The sequence below is a fragment of the Gordionus sp. m RMFG-2023 genome, chromosome 2 (genome assembly GCF_954871325.1).
Source record: "Gordionus sp. m RMFG-2023 chromosome 2, tfGorSpeb1-WG-v2, whole genome shotgun sequence".
NCBI classification, from domain to species: Eukaryota; Metazoa; Nematomorpha; class Gordioida; order Chordodea; family Parachordodidae; genus Gordionus; species Gordionus sp. m RMFG-2023.
Window position 1 is genome coordinate 34,259,478 of NC_088776.1, and position 19,384 is coordinate 34,278,861.

Genomic DNA, 19,384 nt, shown 5'->3' on the forward strand with positions numbered 1-19,384 from the left:
TACTACTTATTTATAAACACATAATTATAACGAAGAACTATACATGACTCCTTCAATTACGAAAATCAACCGAATTCTAAATGCTCTCCAGTAAATGCGGATGTCACAATAATGGGACACATTATGGATATTTTCCACAAAATTATCAAAACTTTAAACAATACATCAAGGATTAACATTAATAAGGAATACAAAATACCCTCCCAAAATAGCCATATTAAAGATTGTCACAGTGAGGTCCGCCAAAAAGATCAATCGAATCACCAAAATATGGAGGTATGCGGCGATAATTTGACAGCAAGAAATTTTGAAATTAAGTATCTTAATAAGAACATTCTAAAATGTTTGGATGAACTTGAATCCTTATGTAACATAGTGCTAGATTACTTTCTTAAGTCATCGTCGACTCTCAACTTAAATTTTAAAGTAAATGAGATTGACAATACTATTTTAAATGATGGTACTGACTCTGAAATTGATTATGACAACATCGCCTATATAAAAACGCTGATTGTAGATAAAAGGGTGGCTAGGAAACAAGCATTCGCGTTGCTTTATAGCGGAAGAGCTCTCAAAATATATGCTCAAATTTTTGCTATCAAACGTTCAAATTATCATTATCAAAAATCTTTTCTACCTAGTCAACAATTACAAGGCGATGTAAATTTGCTGCATTGTGATATCTCATCGCTTTATAAGCGAATTATGTTTTACCTTGAAACATTTTCTAGGGCCATTTTCCTATGCGCTGCTGTAGATATAAAATATTTTTTGAACCTCCAAAATGTAAAATGTCAAGTTATACGTAAAGATACAGAAGATGACGATGTTCAATATATGTTTAGGTATATAAATATCACGAATGAATCAGAAGTCTACAATAAGGAAAGTGAGGAAAACAAAATTGATAACCCAAAAGTTGAATTTAAAAATTTCTTCACTGGGTCAGAACATATAGAGACTTATTATGGCAAAATAGTTGGTGTTCTGCGTTTTAGTCTGCAGGTTTCTTATTAATATATTTGATATTTTATAGATCGTAATAGAATGATTATTTTTTCTTATCTTACTTCCAAGATTGATTTACTTTTCATAAGCAATTATATTAAGATTCAACCAAAACAAACAGTTTTAATTCAATTTTTAATTTAATGAACAATGAATTACAGTTAACCCTACGATTTAACGTTTTACCCTTTAGAATTTCTGGTCCTAGATATTAAAATAATCATGTTTTCTCCAGGGATGCGAACCCGACAAAATTTTTGCCTGGGTTCGGTTTAGGGAAATATTTTGAACCCGGGTTTGGTTTTAGGTTCAGCTTTGGTTTAAGAATTTTTGAATTGATAAAAAGAAAAATTTTATATTTAAAAATTGGTATAAAAAATTAATTATTTATTTTATTTATAGGCAAAATATAGTTAAAATTACAAAGCATCATGTATCAATTTAAAAAATTTTTATTTAGACGTATTAGCATAATATCTTCCAAGAGTTGTTCACTCATCCTCGATCTATGTGGTGAAAGAATGAATTTCAAATGTGAAAAGTTCTTTCAACGCTAACCTATATTAAATTTATTTATGTGAAAATATGATGATAAATTAACATGAGTTGCAGGTAGTGTTGTTAAATGGCTCGTTTTGAGCCGATTTTTAAAAACGGCTAACTTAATATTTTAGCCAGAAAAGTATTGCCTAAGCCTCGAGATTTTGATAATATATGTCTAGACCTTTGTTGCTTTTATGAGCAAAATCTTCAGGCTTGCTTAATATTTTTCTGGATTAAATATCCGTTTTTAAAAATCGGCTCAAAACGAGCCGGGAAATATATAAATCAGGGTGCTCCAGCTTAGCAGACAGCAAACTCCCAAAAATGCAAAATATTTTATTATCTAATCTTTTAAAATCCCTAAATCTTGTAATTATAGTTCCAATACTTTTCTCTGCAATCGTTGGCCCTCTTTTAGGTATTTTCTTCTGTCTTTCTTTAAGTTGTATCAATTTCACTACATCATCTTATTGTTCAATAACTTCATCGAAAATAATATTATCAGATAAAATCGGCGTTGTTATGCTTTTAATCTCACTCTATAAATCGACAAAATGCCTTTTTACACAAATCTTATCATCATCACTAAGTAATATCTGTAATATTTAAGGATTTATACTGTTTATATTTAAATAAATGGCAATTCCATAAGTTAACAATTTTAATATAAATCCAAAATCATTAATTTACTAAGCTTTTAATTAATCTTGTATCTTAGGTCCAGGTATATAGCAGCTAAGAGAATTTAATTCTTTATAAACCGTTCTTCTCTATTCTTAAGATAAGAATATAGTAATTGAGAAAAATGGTTTGAATTTTTTTTTTAGTTCAATGCAGCATCTTAACCATACTGCATAAAAATCTGTCAGTGTTAACTGTTCAGATTGGAATCGTTTGATTGCGATTTTTAGTGGTTTTAAAATTTAAACAATCGTTATTATCTCTTTCCAATCTTCAGTCAATAAATAATCAGATTGCTCTGAAAAATAATCTTCGATATTGAGTTTGAGTAAAATCAGCGTTTCTAACATATCATGGGTTGAATGCCATCGGTTGCAATCTAATACAGGTTTAGGAAGTTTCATATTTTTCAATAACTTTTGATAAATGGGATGTCTTAATTTTAAATTTAAGCTCCTAATTTTGCAAGAGTATCCACAATGGGAGATATTTTTATTGCATCTTGAAGGAAGTACAAGCTGAAGTGTATGAGCTGCACAATGTACATAAATCGGATAGGATAGAAAAGTAGATAAAAGAGTATTCTGTATATCATCATATCATATTTATATACATTCACATCCATATTTTCATCATCTGCTGATTCACTCCTTATATCAAAATATTTCAGGCTGCAAGAGCTTTTTAGCTTTGATAAAATTTGCACCATTGTCAGAAGTAATTGTGTATATTTGTTCAATAATAATTTTAAATCTTTATAAAGTTTTAAGTATATTCTCTTTTATATATTCTCCTGTACTTCTTTCTTTCAGCTCTACAAATTCTCAAAATTATAATGGACTTAGATATAAATTGAATATTTACACCAAGAATTGACCTATATAGTCGTTGAACTGCATCAGCTTTTAAACTTACTAGTTTTCCTTCTACCTATCTTGATATTTTGTCTCTAATGGTTTGGTCTGTTCTATTAATAGTTGCAAATAACACTTCCTGACATTTTGTTTTTTCATTCAAATAATTTAGATATTCATTTTTTGTGATTTCTTTCCAGATGTCTTTCTAAATTTGAAAAATATTACCAGACATTTTTAATTTGCAAACTGATTTATTTTCTATTGTATCTAGAGTAAAATGCTTCAAATATGATTTTATCTTTGATCTTAAATCTATATAATAAAATGATGAATTGAGGAACATGTATTAAACTTTCAGATAAATGAGTTAAAGATAATAAATTTTTTAAATAGCAATGATTTCATAGAATTAAAAAACAGATATATAAATTTAATTTTATTTATAATATGCACTTTATTAATATATGGTAAAAATTAATCTGAACAAAAAATAAATGATTAGCATATATAAATTATAAAATGATTTTAATAAGTTTTCAAAAACTGTCCTACGTCTTTGTTTAACAATTTTTAAGTTAGATTTTGAGAATTCTTTAAATTAACAATATCCAATATAATAATTTTTACTTTGACTTGTTCACTTTCATTTTCCTCTAATTAATAATTTTTGAGAATAAGTTAAAAATTAAAAATAAATGGCGTAAATGAATTTAATTATTTAAATTTAAAATATATTAACACTCCATTTAATTAGAAATTTGAAAATATTATAAAATCTCAATTAAATTATTCAATACACTAAACCCGGTTGAACCCTGGTTCAGAAAAATTCCCGGGTTTGGTTCGTGTTTTGGAATTTTATAAAAAAGGGTTTAGGTCCGGTTCGGGTTCAGATTTTTTCAAAAATCCGGGTTTGGTTCGAATCCAAGGTTTTCTCACATTTAACGCTAAAAATATCTGTTCCCATGACAATGATTAAATCGGGTGTTAATAGTACTTTAAATAAAATAATAAGCTTTATGGAATATAAATGTATACATATAAATATAATGTTTTTTTTATGTTGTCTCTTCTATATCTTAATCTAAATTAAGAGATGGAGTGAGTAACTCTTCCAAAATATTTTTAAATAATAATTAAACTTTATAGATAACATATACCAAAAAAGATTGATTTCGACCGTAATTCGTACAAAAAAATATTCACGAGGCTGTTCAAAAAATTCGTATTAAGATTATAAAAGGGCCGGACTGATATCTAATCTAAATTCCGCCAATCTTTCGCTAATCGTAGCAATGATTAATAATAAATATTTAGTATAATACTAGCTGATAACCCGTCAAGAATGACGGGGTTTACGGTACTAAATATATAGTCATTAATATATTTTATAAAAATAATTAAAATTAGATTTGTGGATCATACCTCTTAAGATATGCTTAATTTCTGATTCATCTATCATCGAATAAGGGAGAAAGGCATGATGTCCCGTCTTTACAATATATTGTTGACTCTCAGCATTAAGAAGGGGGTTAAAGAGATTTTGTTTAACCGCCAAACGGGAAATTTGAAATTGTAGCAGATATTTTTAAACGTCAAAAATTTTCAAACCCTTCAGCAATCATATTAGGCTCCCAACCAGAATCTCCATGAGGAAATAAATAGGGTATACCATTAGGTCTAAATGAAAACTTAACACGTTAAGGATTATTAAAAAATAATCCTGTAGATATTATACTTACGTCATCAAAGGTAAATTATACTGCCGACGGTCGCTAGAACGATCTCCGCGAAATCTCATATTAATCATTAGCAGTAATACATTTGAATGTTTTGCAAGGAATAACTCAGCTTTCTCAACTTCACCTAAGTTGAAACTAAAAGTATATGGATCAACATCAACACATCTAAATGTCTCGTGATATTTATATCACTATCAGAATTGGCAGGGTGCTATAGACGTTCTGCAATGGCCTGAGATTATTTAGTATATACTGAGCAAATTTATGTAGAATATCAGTATTGGGATATAGATGAGATGTGCGATGATAAATTTGCCCATGAACTTTAAAATAGTAAGGCCCATTACCTGGTAACTCTGAAATCTGTGCTTCCAGAGATGCAAAGGTAATAGAACTATTGTAAGAACAAATATGAGTATGACGCATAAATTTTTGTGCAAGGGATTTAAAGAATTAAATAAAAGATTTTTTAAATAATCAGGATATTGAATAAGTTTTACTTTACCCTTATGACAACAATGGGTGTATTTACCATCTGAAGGTCTTTCGGCTAAAAAATTAAAAGATTGACGAAATTGGCATATTAAATTCATAGGAAGAGAGTTATATTGCTCCACTAATGGATTAATTTTAGGGGAAATGCTAGATAAGATCTTTTGAATTTTTTTCCTAAATCTTCTAGAGCGAGCACGAATCATATCAGATTTATCTTATTATAATATAGTGTTATAGAATGGCTATTAAATGCCTTTTTATTTAAATAACCAAAAACATATAACTGTATATTTATAAAGCAGGGGGTCTAAAAGGGGTAAGTATTATACTGGTAATTAGTGTCCAAGAATTTATAAGTCATGAGCATTGATTTTTCTTTTTATCTTACTATTTAGATTTTTCATTTTTATAAAATTTTAACTATATAGGTGAATAACAATAAAAAATACAAATTCTCTTATACCTAATAATCCTATCCTTTCAATAAACGACTTTATTTCCTAAATTATTTTTCATTTATTTTAGTATAAGTCTATTTCAATTATATCCCACCAATAAAGGATCTATAATAATTAATTTTTCCTATTAAGCACCATCAAACCTATCACTGACCCTTAATCAATACAAAAATTTTCATGAGTCTCGGTATATATTTTTCATTTTATCTGACTAGATTTTTATAATTTATACCCTAATTTTGCGTGACATAATAATTTACTATGCAGTGGCGTAGAGAAGGAGGGGGGGGGGGAGGGGGGGTCTCCACCCCCCCTCTCCCATAACCTCCGAAAATTTTTTTTTTAATTTTTTTCTTATTGCGAATAATTTTATTTAAAAAATGGTTTTAATTTATAAATAAAATTATATACGATATGAAAATGAAATATATTTAAAAAAACAAATAAGAATTTTTAATTTTAAATGTTAACATGGTTTAAAAATATGTATTAAAAATTATATGTAAAATATTAAATACAATAAAAATATATTGTAAATTTCTTCTCGCATAGTTAAATTAGATATTTATAAATTTAATAATAAAATATAATTTTTAAATAAAAGAAAAATAATTTAATTTGGTAAATGTAATGAGAAAGTAAAGGTGATCGCTAATATGTTTGGGATTAAAAATGTTAAACCTAGAGTAGTTTCTAGATAGTCCAATCGTTTAAATATTGATGAATCTACGATTGAAGATTTTTATAAAATGAATATTTTTACTTCCCTTATTGATCCACTTTTATTTCAATTAAAGGAAAGATTTATTAGTCACAATTTTATTTTAAACAGCTTTTATTTTCTTTTGCCGGTTGAGTCTGAATACACTTGAAACGCGAGAGGATATTAAGAAAATCTCAAAGTTTTATTCTGATGAATTATCAGGATCGTATGATAACTAACTTTGTGATGTTGAATTTTGGTATAAAAATTTTAGAATAGAGTACTCTTTGAGACCAAAATATGCTTTGCAGGCCTTTTCCATGTATAATTGCACTTTAGATTTCCTGCCTAATATCAAAACATTGCTTTTAATTTTAGCTACCTTACCGATTAGCACCTGCACTAATGAAAGGTCTTTTTCAACTTTGAAAAGGTTAAAAACCTATTTAAGAAATACCGGTGAAAGCCGTTTTGGATTCGCAATATTAAATATTTATAAGGAGATTATTCCAGATAAAAATTTGATTCTAGATGAATTAGTCAAATCTCAGAGAAAAGTAGACCTCTCTTTATAAATTCAAATCATTGCTATATTATTATAACATAAAATTTTTATATTTAATAAGTAATTATAATGAATTCTTAGTCATAATATTTATATATTATACTATTTTTAATAAAAATATTGTATTTGCAATAAGAATTAGAGATCTGTATCGGGACTAATTTTTCAAGCCCGGCATTGCCCGAAATTATTTTTAAAAAGTTTTGTCGGCCTAGCCCGAATTTATTTAAATATAGAAATTCATTTTTATAATTACTCACAACAAAAGATATATGTTATATGGCGTCTAGATTTTATAAATGAAATCAAATATTTTTATTTTACATAAAAAATTTAACATACCCGGCCCGAATTTATTTTAAAAAATATTAGGCCCGACCCAGCCCGAACCCGATTTTCCTACTTTTGAGGATCTCTAATAAGAATTATTTATGTTTTATTAATATACTCATTTGAATTAATTATATTATAATTATTAAATTAGATTTTTTTAAATACCGCACAAGAATTACTAATATTTTATTGTAATTTTATTTTTTTTAAATATAGTTATTACGGGTTTTTCCGAACAATGAAATACACCCCGTGATCCCTATCTCCACTTCTTCCCCCAAGGAAAACTTATAAATTTTTAATATAATCTGTATAAAATTTATACATTTTGTAATTTATTTTATTGTATAAATAATAAATAAAATCTATAATGAAATTCTCTGAAAAATTTTGTTATATGCAAAAATTTAGTTAAAATAATTATTTTTAACATATAATAAGATATATTGAGTGATCATAAAAAATGGGAGGTTTGGGGGGGGGGGCGATTTTATTCTTCTTTCTACACCGAATGGATTGAATTAATTTACAATTGACTAAACATTGATAAAATTTTCAGAATAATGCTTTCAGTCGCGTATTAATCATGTTACTAATATTTTTTTCATTTATGCTGGCTACTATAGTGTTTAGACACTAATAAAGCACAAAATATTAGCAAATTTTTAAAATGCGAAGCCCCCCCCCCAAAAAATTTTAAACCACCCCCCCCCCCCTCTCCCCCCTTATAGATCAATCCTGGCTACGCCACTGTTACTATGTTATTTATATATTTTTTAAATCAGCTATATTATTTTATATAGATAAGCAATATACCTAGGAATCCAATATTTAAAAAAGATGTAACATTATTTTCTATTTATTTTAGGATTAGTCAATTTCAATTAAATCTAACAGAGACAGAGAAAGTATCAAATTAAAAAATATAAAATTTACATCTATAATTATATCCAAACAAAATGATTATTTTATTCATTTGTCTCCAACTATTCTCATTTCTAAAAAGGTTTTATATTTTGTTTAATGTTGGAATTGAATTAATTCCACGTTTTATCTAAATAATTATTTCATATTTTTTATTGATTATCATTTTATTTTTAATCATAATTTAAATTTTATTATTTGATATATTACATTTTTATTTTCAAAGATAAATTACATTTTTTTTATCCCCTTCAACAAAAACAATTTTTCTTTATATATCTTTTTTTTTAAACAATAATAAAAAAAATAACTAATACAAATTGATGTATAAAAAAAATGTTAATATAAAATTTTCACCGATTAAATTTAAATACAAATTGATATATAAAAAAATAAATCAATTGCCAAAATAAATAATAAAATAACATCGATCAACATATAACATAATAAATTATTATGTCATAAAAAATTAGGGTATAAATTTACTTATAAAAATCTAAAGTCTGATAAAATGAAAAATATATACCTGAGTCATGAAATTTTTTGAATTGGTTAAGGGTCAATGATAGGTGTGATAGTGCTTAATAGAACAAATTATCACATATCCTTTAATGGTTGAATTTAAAATAAATGAATATTAAATTAAAAAGAATAAGGAAAATAAGGTTACCTCTTTTATTGAAAGGATAGGATTATTAGGTGAAAGAGAATTTGTATTTTTTATTGTTATTCATCTATGTTAAAATTTACCTATAAAAATTAAAAATTTTAATAGTCAGATAAAAGGAAGAATCCATACTTGTGACTCATTGATTCTTGAACTTGGTTAAGAGTCAATAGTAGGTTAGGCAGTGCTAATTATATTTAGCCCATCATTAGTAATTTTAATTTATGTGCACAATAAAAAATATTTAAACTGAATTTTTATTCATTTATTTTCAATTTATAATCTAAAAAATACTTCATAAACATATTTATTAAAAATAATGAAAAATTTTAAAATATCCCCTGATCTTAATAAATATAAATTTCTGAATAAGATCTCATAAAATAGGAAATATCCTAATTTATCCATCATTGAATAAAGGAGAAAATTATGATTCCCCATCAATCTTGATGGGCTATCCGCTAGTTTAATATATAATGATATAAAATGTTAAATTTATACATAAATTCAAGAATTGAAATAGTCTTTAAATAAATATCTTATTCCTCTTGAATTGGTACTTGATGCATTTAGAGTTCTACTGATCCCTAAATTTTAAGGAATAGATATAATATTAGGTGTTTATTCAATTTTATCATAATCAACAATATATTTTATAGGCATTTTCAACTGAGCACTTTATAGCTTTAGAATTAATGGCAAACTTATCAATGGTTATGCCAAATGTGCATTCAATCACTACTTAATTTATAATGTTTTGCTTCTGGACTGGTATTTTTCATAGGATAAGGTTTCATAAGTTTTTTAAGGTGAAGGCTAGATCAGACAATGATATTATTTGATATAGGTTTTTCTAATTCTAAGCTAATTAAAAATTATTTATTAATATTAAAAATTAACTTTGATATAAAGTACTATTTCTGAAAGTGCCACCATCACTTTGTTTTCCAGATTTTGCAGGACTTATTATTTTTATGTGCTTACCATCTAATAAGCCAAGGCAGTTTAAAAATCCATGTTTCTCCAGGCGCGTACGCACCGGGGGGGGGGCAGGGACACAACCCCCCCCCCCCCCCCAAGCCAAAAAATGCAGATGCCGGATTATATTTTTCAGCAATATTATTCTTAATATTAATTTATATTTGTTAATATTTATTCCTATCTCATATATATTTATTTACATTTATTTATCACATTCATCTACTAAGTTATTTTATTAATTAATTTCGATTTCAAGTTTTCCTTGGCGTATTTTACCTATTATTTTCAAATTTTAGTGGCGTATTATTTATCTAAATTTCTAGTCAAATAATAATTATTTCTGAAACTCCTTGTCCAACATGGAGAAAGAAATTGCAAGCATGTCCAACGAGATCGAGTCTCCGCCATCAAGCAGTAACAGCTTTTATGGAGTTAGAAGAGCCGATTATTAATGCTATTACTGAAATATTACAATGGCTATTTCCTCAGAAGCAAGAAAATTATTGGATTCAATACTTATTCTAAATTTTTTTTTCTCATTGGTATGTATTATTTAATTAAACAACTATTTTATGTAATACTTTTCAAAAACATGACATTGACTTGATAGAAGATGAGAATAACGGAGAGCATTTTATTAGAACTCAAGGAAATTAGCGCTAATGTTGATGAAGAATTTTATATGTTATTGTTGAGTCAAAAGCAGAGCTATACGTGTTTAATATTTGTCCCCCTCGACTTGCAGCCATCGTCAAAACATGAATATAGGATCGGTAGAAGAATATTATAAAACAAATGTCCCCCCTCTTAGATACATTTATAACCCAAATAAATAAATGATTTTTAATTCATCATGCAGCACTTACAAATCCGCAGATATTACTTCCACAAAAGCCTTTCCAACTTTTTTCAGATGGTGATAGAAAAAAAAATAAATATTTGTTAGTTTATCATTAAGATATTAAAATATCTTATGATGCCTTATTAGCTGAATAACTATGATTAAAGATTAACTATGGATACTAGGGATGTACCGATATTTTTTATCGGATCGGGCCGATATTTCACCTATTATAAAATATCGGTTATCGGCCAATATTTGCCGATCCGATCCGATATAAAATGGCGTCCTTAACAAAAATAAAATGTTATAAATTTTAAAAAAAAAGTTATATCTAAAATCATTTATTTTTATAAATAAAATGAAATGAAATCCATATTTTTTTAAATAATAATAATTAATTAATAAACATTCTGTCGTTTTGTTTTTTTTGTGCATTCTGTTTAGAAAAGTGTGCTATAATCTCTTCAGAATCTGTTTTTAGTGAAGCTGGTGATATTGACAGTTACCTTCGCCGCAGGCTGATTTCGGATAAATTGGAAATTTTGATATTTCTAAAAAGAAATCTTCGATATATTAATGTTAAATATTATTTTAAATATTTATAAATTTCATAATATAATTGTTTATTACTTATTACTTATTATGTATATAAATTAATGTTGTTACTTATTATATAAAAGTGATTTATAATAAAAATATTTTATATATTTTTAGGCAATAGAATTGAATATAAACTATAACTGATCATTATAATATATTTAAATGACATAAGTTATGGTATAATTAAATTAGAGATGTTATACTAATAATAAGTATATTACAAATTAAAACCATTGGTATCTTTACAGAATACAAAATTAGATATGATATCGGATCGTTTATCGGCCGATATTAATTTAATATCTGGAATATCGGATCGGATCGGCCTCTAAAAAGTGATATCGGTACACCCCTAGTTGATATAGTCCCAAAAAATGCTATGGATGCTTTGCATTATTTCAAACACATTTTAGATTATGTTCCCAATGTATCAAAATGGTTATATATATTAGCAACTCTTCCCATTAGTAAACTAATGAGATAACATTTTTTAAGAAGAATAACAGAGCCTTGCAGAGGTACTATTTGCAGTGCACAGCCCAGATTTTTTTAAAAAAATTTTCTCGGCCCGGGTTTTTTTTAAAAAAATTTTCAGGCCCGGCCCGGCCATTTTAAGTCCGGCCCGAATTTTTTTAAAATAAATTATATTTATTTTTGATTTTTATAGCTAATAATGGCGATTTCAAATATTTGGTTTTAAAATATACAGCTCGCTCGGATATTTTTTTTGAAAAAATTTTCAGGCCCAGCCCAGGTGTTTTTTTTTAAAAAATGCCCGGGTATGTTTAAAAAAGACCGGCAAGTCTCTGAAAAACATACCTATGAAATACAACTTCTGAAAGTATATTGAATGATTTGGATCTTTTGAATATTCATAAGCATTTAACGCCAAGCAAGGATAGATAATTGAAAAATTAGCTCAAAACATAAAAAATACAATTATTCCTAAGAAACAACATTTAAATTTTTTATACTTTATATATTTTAAAGGCTCAAAAAATTCAAATTTCACTTTTGGGTCATTTAAGTGATTCCTATCGTGGTTATATTCACTTTATATTTTATAATTCACATTTATTTTATAGTTTTTCAATGCCGGTTTATCTATATAATTTTTTGTAATTCACATTAATTTAAAATTGTGTATTAGAAAAGTTATTAGTCCTAATAAATTTATGCTTAGTATTTTTAATTAACAATAATATTTCTTAAAAAATGTTATTATCCCCCCCCCCCCCAGACCAAACTCCTGCGTACGCGCCTGTTTTTCTCAAAATATTTTTGTGTAATTTGAAAATATATTAATATCTAAATTTATAATACCTTCTCCCAATGTTCTCTAGTTGGAACTGGCATATGAATATCTTTTAAAGTTTTCCATATAGCCTCACATACCTCTGGAATGATGGTAACAATGCATTTTGCTTAATCTGCTTTTTAACTTAGTTTGTTTTTTCTTATTTTGATAGTTGGGTTTTGTTGAAGAATCTAATTTATAAAAAATAATATAATTATAAAAAAATGAAAAAATTATACTTGGTTTGGATACCATTGCTTTGATATGTGAAGTGAATGAAATGGTAAGTATATGAATGTTTTAATTTGGTATGATATTATCATAGGCCCGAATAAGCTATAATGATTTTTATTGGACAAATATTTTTTAAACAAATACTATTGGCTAAATTTGATTGACATTTTTGTGGATTATTATAATAGATAGATTTTTTATTAATTGTTATATTGTTAAATTAAGACGGTTTGTCAATGTATATATGCACTCAAAGATCCGTTAAATGATTCTGAATGCGTGCAAGATTTAGCTAACCTCGTCTTCGTAAATCTTAAGCGTTTTTTCGCCATATTCTTTTTGTGGGAACGTACAAAAGTTTGGAGTGAAAGTATGCACAAAGATGGGGATCTTAAAGGTTGGAATCAGTCACCTACCACTTTTAAAGATATCTTTTCATTTTTTTATTTGATTTTTTTTAAGGTCTAACGCTTATAATAAAATACTACTATGTCAAATCACATTTTATTTAGTAACCAACTCAAGTTTGTCATTGATTGTTGTTGTATATTAATTATTTTTAATAACAAAATTCATTTAAGGAAATGAAAACAAGGTGCTAAAAAAGTAAAGAATTTAGAAAAAGAATAATTTATTTAAATAATTGATATTATTGTTGAATTTTAAAACCGTTTAAAAATCTGAGTGTTGCCAAACAATAGGGATCCAAACTGTAACGCATAATCAGTTCAGATTTAGGTTCAGATTAAAATAACAGTTTAGGTTTGGCTTGAACCTTTACAACCTTGTTAAAACCTTTTCTCATATAAGCATATTAGAATTATATAAAGAAAAGAACATTTATTAAAATTTCATCACTATTCTCTAAAAAATAATATTGAACCTTATACAATTAAAATATTTTCAAAATTTGTCAAATTTAAGGAGGAAAAATAAATTTTAGGGCGGAGAACACATTATGCTTACTTGGGTAGCGGCACCATCAAATAACAATATAGAAATATCTTTAAAATTAATTAGTGATACTTATCAGTTAAAACTGATTAGTATTCATCTTTAAAAGAGTTTAAATATCAAAATGCTCAAACAAGTTAACAGACATAGAATCGGTTTAGGTTCGGATTTATTAATGGTTCGGGTTAGGTTCAGTAAATAATAACGGTTAATACCGGTTCAAGTTCGATTTGAAACCCTGTCAAACAATTTAATCTTTTTTCATTGTGTTAAACGTTCTCGATCCTAAGAAACGAGACTATTCTATATGGCTTACTCTGCACCGCGAATTCGCACGCTAATTTTGTCAGCGCTGCTTTAAGAATTCTTATATAAGCAGAATTTACCATTATAGTTTTTTAAAATATCTGATCATTACCATTTAGTTATTTGGAGTTACCTGACTATTAAATGTATTTTTTTTAGTCCAGGCGTTTAAAAAAAAATAATCACTCTATCCTACTCTAATTATTAGAAATTTTCATATTTTTAAAAGAATCCGAGGAACGCCTTAATATCACTTCTAATCTATCCTCCATAACGTTTGACGTCTTAATTCTACCTTCTTTCACTATCTTGTGCCGATGTTTTGCGCTCTTTTTCCCTAGAACTTTCAAAAAACCGCGATTTACGGAATTTATGATCAAGGAAGACCCCAGGCTAGCATATTTATCCCTAAAACTAACCCAAATAGCCGATAATCCCGTAATGCCTCCCATTTTATCTTGCGCCATTTTTGATATAACACCTACTTGTGATGGGACTTTAGCCAGCTATTTATTCGAACGAAATCCGCGTAACGCTTGGAGCTTGTACAAGATGGGAACATCCGCTCTTATAGGCCGGCATGCCTCCTGCGCTGAAAAATTTTTCGGGGCCTTGCTCGGCAAAGTTAAGTTCCCTACCCATACTTAGAAACTGATAAATAGTTTGTTTCAATTTACTAAAAATCTCCATTTTTTTCGAATAATTAAAATCTGAACTCGTTATTATTTTTATTTAAAACAAATTATTTTTTTAAAAATTTTGCAAATTGATTTAAGGTATTCAGTGACCATTTTATGTTCTGGCTGCAAGCCCTCGAAAACGTCTCACACGCCGAAAGCTTACTTGTTCAAACGTTTTCCTATTCTTTTACACCTGATTTTAATAAATTAATGAGCCTGGATTATTCATCTCTCGAAACTGCACTTGAATATCAGTATTTGGCTTTAGAAAAATTGAAGGTTTTAATGTATTTTTTTTTAAATGAAGAAAATTGTTCAAAATATTATTTATTTATTGTTAACTATTGCATTACCATAAACATATCAGGAAAAAAGTATTAATAGCATTATAAACTTTCGCTTTGCAGAATATAAATGGTGAATAAGACATCATTGCATTAGAAAGAGGTTTAGCAATTCTTTTAAATAAAAAAAAAGTTGACAAGGAAAAATTAAAAACATTATTTTCTACCTGTGATCCCATAACTATACCCCAAAAAATAAATTACTTATCTGATTCGGACAATTTCTAAACGCAATCTGTTTCAATGCCCTTTTGAATTTCATTTCCATTTCAAAAATCGAGCCTTAACTACTTCTTTAGTAATTCATTTTCGATTCAGCGATATTTCATATATTCATTGAACCTTTTGTATATTATATCTGGCAAATAACCACCTTGCTTTAAAATGAATTGTCAACCTTTTTAAATATGCCTTGATATCTTTTTAAATATTTTCGCATGGCACATATTACGTTTTTTAGTCGTGCATTAATATTAACAAAGATATTGATTACAATTTTTTAATTGGTTTCATTAATCATGTCATGTGTTTTGTCAAATCTAAATATACTTTTTTCTTTATATATCGAATAAAAGCCACTGCTAGCATATTTTCGGTTTACCCCTAAGATTTTTATCAAATTTCCTATTTTCATTGGTTCTTAAAAATAAGAGATACAATAAAAATTGCTAAGAAGGAATATTTTTTCGCAGTTGTCGATACATGGTATTTTCGAAGTTTTAAAACAAACATAAATATTTCTTTTGAAAGCAACTAATCATTTATTTTGACATTAGATAGCCACCCTCAATTTCCCTTACACTGGAACCATAGACAAAAGTGACAGCTATTATTCATCCTCATTTTCTTCTCATACCACAACACCCTTGGTTTTTCAATGCAAGTTTACCGAGTTGCGAGCTAACACTTTTATTCTTTTGTCGGAAGCCATCCTCGCGCTTAAGGGATTAATAATTTTGCCTGTTCAGACATATCTGCGATTAGATACACAAGATAGAGAAGACTTTAGAAAAATTGTAAAAGATGACCAGAGTGTGTATTTCTCAAAAAATATAAATTGTTTATATACTATATTTTTTTATCGTCAGGAGAAGTAAGAAAGCAGGGAAGGAAGGAAGGAAGGAGATAGATAGAAAAATAGAAAGAAAAATTTGATTTTAAAAAAGAGAGCTGAAATTAGATAGAAAAGAAAATTGAAAAGAAAGTCGAAATAAATAAAATCATAACCTATTTATATAAATTATTTATTATCCATAAATTATTAATAGAAGCCAAATTAAACCGTAGATTACATATAGTGACATCACGATTCGAAAAACTATTACGTTCTTATCAATATTTTTACACCACGAGGTGCTTCGATTGCGATAAAAAATCCCGAGATATAATTCGTCTTAATTTTATCGACAAGCTTTCAATCATGTCAAAAGTCTTCCAAGATCCTCTGCTCTATTATCAAGAGATAAATAAAAGTTTTATATACTTTATAATAGAGCTGGGTTTACTTTGGTGTGATATTTCGGGGTATCATAATTTTTTTCAAAAAAATGAATCGCGGGGCATGAAATCTGATTTAAATATTATCGGGTGTGTTCTGATTTTTTTTTGCATTCATGATTTACGATTTCCATATTTTTTCTAGATATTTAATTTACAATAAAATATAAATGTGTAATATAATATTTATCCGATTTGGGATCTGGAAAAAGATTGTGGGTCAGATTCGGAGCATTTTTAAGAGTAGTTTAGCCGGTTCCTAAATAAATTAAGGGTTCGGTTCCTGTTTCTTAGATTTCACCCGGTTTCGGTTAGTTCTTATTCCGGGAATCACATCATTTTCGAAAGACAGATTTTTTTAAATTTGGGATTGTATTATTTTTATTTATTTAAAAATTTTATGATTACCTTATAAAACCTTTAGCTAAAAATTCGGAACAAAAAGCACCAACTGACAAAGGTTCGGTAGATGACGATAATCTATTCAACGAGGAACTTATTTTTTGTTTGATCGAAAAAATAAGAATAACCATGGGGAAACCCGCGTCCTACCCGCCTTTTTACTTTAGATGCCCTAAAGTTACCACTATAGAAGTATTTTTTTTTATGTTACTTATTTTATATTCTTCATATTTAATACTACAAATCAAAAAGAGATTGTTTGAGTTTGTTTAATTAAGTATGTATCATATTAATGCAATTTTGAAAAAAAGACTATTCATATAAAGACATCAGTAATTAAACGATTACACAAATGTCAATTCTAGCTAGTGACGCCGCTATCAGAGTTGTTAAAGCAGTGCTCTATTTTTTCTCGAGTTTAAATTAAATAAAATATGATAAAAAAACTGTTAACTATAAATACGAAAATTAATATATTTTATATATAATCCAATTAATTTTAATATTTTATTTAATTTTGCGCAATTCCAAAATATGTATTATAAATCCAATTTAGATATGGATCTAAAATATTTGTAAAGTCTGAAATAGAGATGTTGAGACCGAAAAGATAAACGAAATTTCTTAATAATAATGTTAAGATTATATTGCTATATTTAATTACCGAAAATATCAAGTTATGTAATTCCTTAAAACGGCTTTTTAAAATTATTCATTTTATTTTTTGTTATATTATTAATCCATGCCCATTGTTATCTAAACATACCTATTGATAATATGGTAGAAAAATTTTAAAAAATATATAATCCTCATTTAGCTATTAGCGTATTTAAAAAAAATAGGGATATTTTTTAACAATACCGCTTCTTATCATTTAGGCCTACTACTAGAGTCAATTTTTTATATGATTAAATATAAAGTACGCATGCCCCCCCCCAAGCCGCGTCACTGATTCTTGCTTTAAAAGATGCTCATTTAAAAAAATAAAGCCATTCGCTTTCTAACACTCGCTCTATTATTATATTCATATTTTTTAACTTTCACGGTTTCACGTATTAAAAAAAATGAATGTTATTTCTCTAGTTAGTTGTTTCTCCTCAACCCAAATATTTCACTTCTCCGTCTTCCAATAAGCTATCCTTGAGTCTAAATACCAAAGATCCTTCAACCTTTATTACTTGTCGATTAGAAACCTTACTAACAATCAATGTCGAAGGAATCATCAACGGGCCTAATTCACAAAATATCAAGCTTGCTAGGGTTCAGTGCCATTTTATAGCTGCCCGCTTAGGTAAAGGTGCTCATTCGAGGTTAGTATATTGTATAATATTATTTTAAAAAAATACTTCTATAATTATGTTATCGTATTGATTGTGATAAATTATATTGTCACTTATTTTTTTTTCTTGTCTTAATTAATTAGGAATTAATTGTAATATTGCAAAAGAAAGATATAAACAAAAAGAAAGTCAAGCAAATAATAAATATTCTTTATTTCTAGAATATTTATAAGAATTTTTAATTGATATTAAAATATTTGAAAAAAAACGAAATATAAATCTAAGATCGCGTTACATCGAACCCGAAATATCGTCGAGTGATAGCGAAACTCACGAAGATACCGAAAGCCATGTAGAATCTAAAGAAGACAAATACTCGGCCTATGCTGAGTTAGCCGAACTATATACTGACATTGTAAAAATAATATTTAATTCATTCTTACATAACATCATCATTAAACTATTGGCCCATCTACATTTCTCCTTGATTGAATAAAAACAAAAAAAAATGTATATTAAATAACATGAAATCAGGTAGAGCTGAATGGAGATAAATAGCCAAAAGTTGATATAGTGGCTTCTTCATAAAACAGAATTCTTCAAATACTGGCGGCAAGAATGGTTTCTTCAGGGAGCGAAATTCTTCAACTGCCGGCCTCATTATAGACGAATAAAGAAGAACACGTCTAATCTTAAACCTAATATCTTGGATTATTTATTATTTCTACTTCAAAATAAAATTAGGATTTAATTTAAATCAGTTTTATTTAATTTCCTAAATATTTCATATCATATTTTGTAATAAATATAATAAAATAAATAAATATAAACGAAATATTTAGATATCCATAATATAATAAAGAAAGAGGTTAGTGAATAAAATAAATATTTTGAGTTTGGGAATATTTTTCAATTCCATTATACTGGACCTACAGTTTTTTTGCCACCAGGATTGAGCCGTAAAAAATTAATTCTCCTGGATTCTATTC

At 27.3% G+C, this 19,384-nt stretch overlaps 1 protein-coding gene across 1 annotated transcript in view; it reads left to right on the forward strand.

The window, feature by feature from the left end:
• Positions 1-19,384, forward strand: part of LOC135924279 (integrator complex subunit 7-like) — a 48,027-nt gene that overhangs the window by 23,931 nt on the left and 4,712 nt on the right. Inside the window, exons 8-16 of the mRNA XM_065459333.1 lie at positions 36-1,005; positions 13,158-13,329; positions 14,422-14,816; positions 14,969-15,151; positions 15,993-16,248; positions 16,485-16,688; positions 17,138-17,307; positions 18,199-18,425; positions 18,681-18,810. Of these exons, the coding sequence (XP_065315405.1) occupies positions 36-1,005; positions 13,158-13,329; positions 14,422-14,816; positions 14,969-15,151; positions 15,993-16,248; positions 16,485-16,688; positions 17,138-17,307; positions 18,199-18,425; positions 18,681-18,810 (2,707 nt within the window). The remainder of the gene's footprint in view (positions 1-35; positions 1,006-13,157; positions 13,330-14,421; positions 14,817-14,968; positions 15,152-15,992; positions 16,249-16,484; positions 16,689-17,137; positions 17,308-18,198; positions 18,426-18,680; positions 18,811-19,384) is intronic.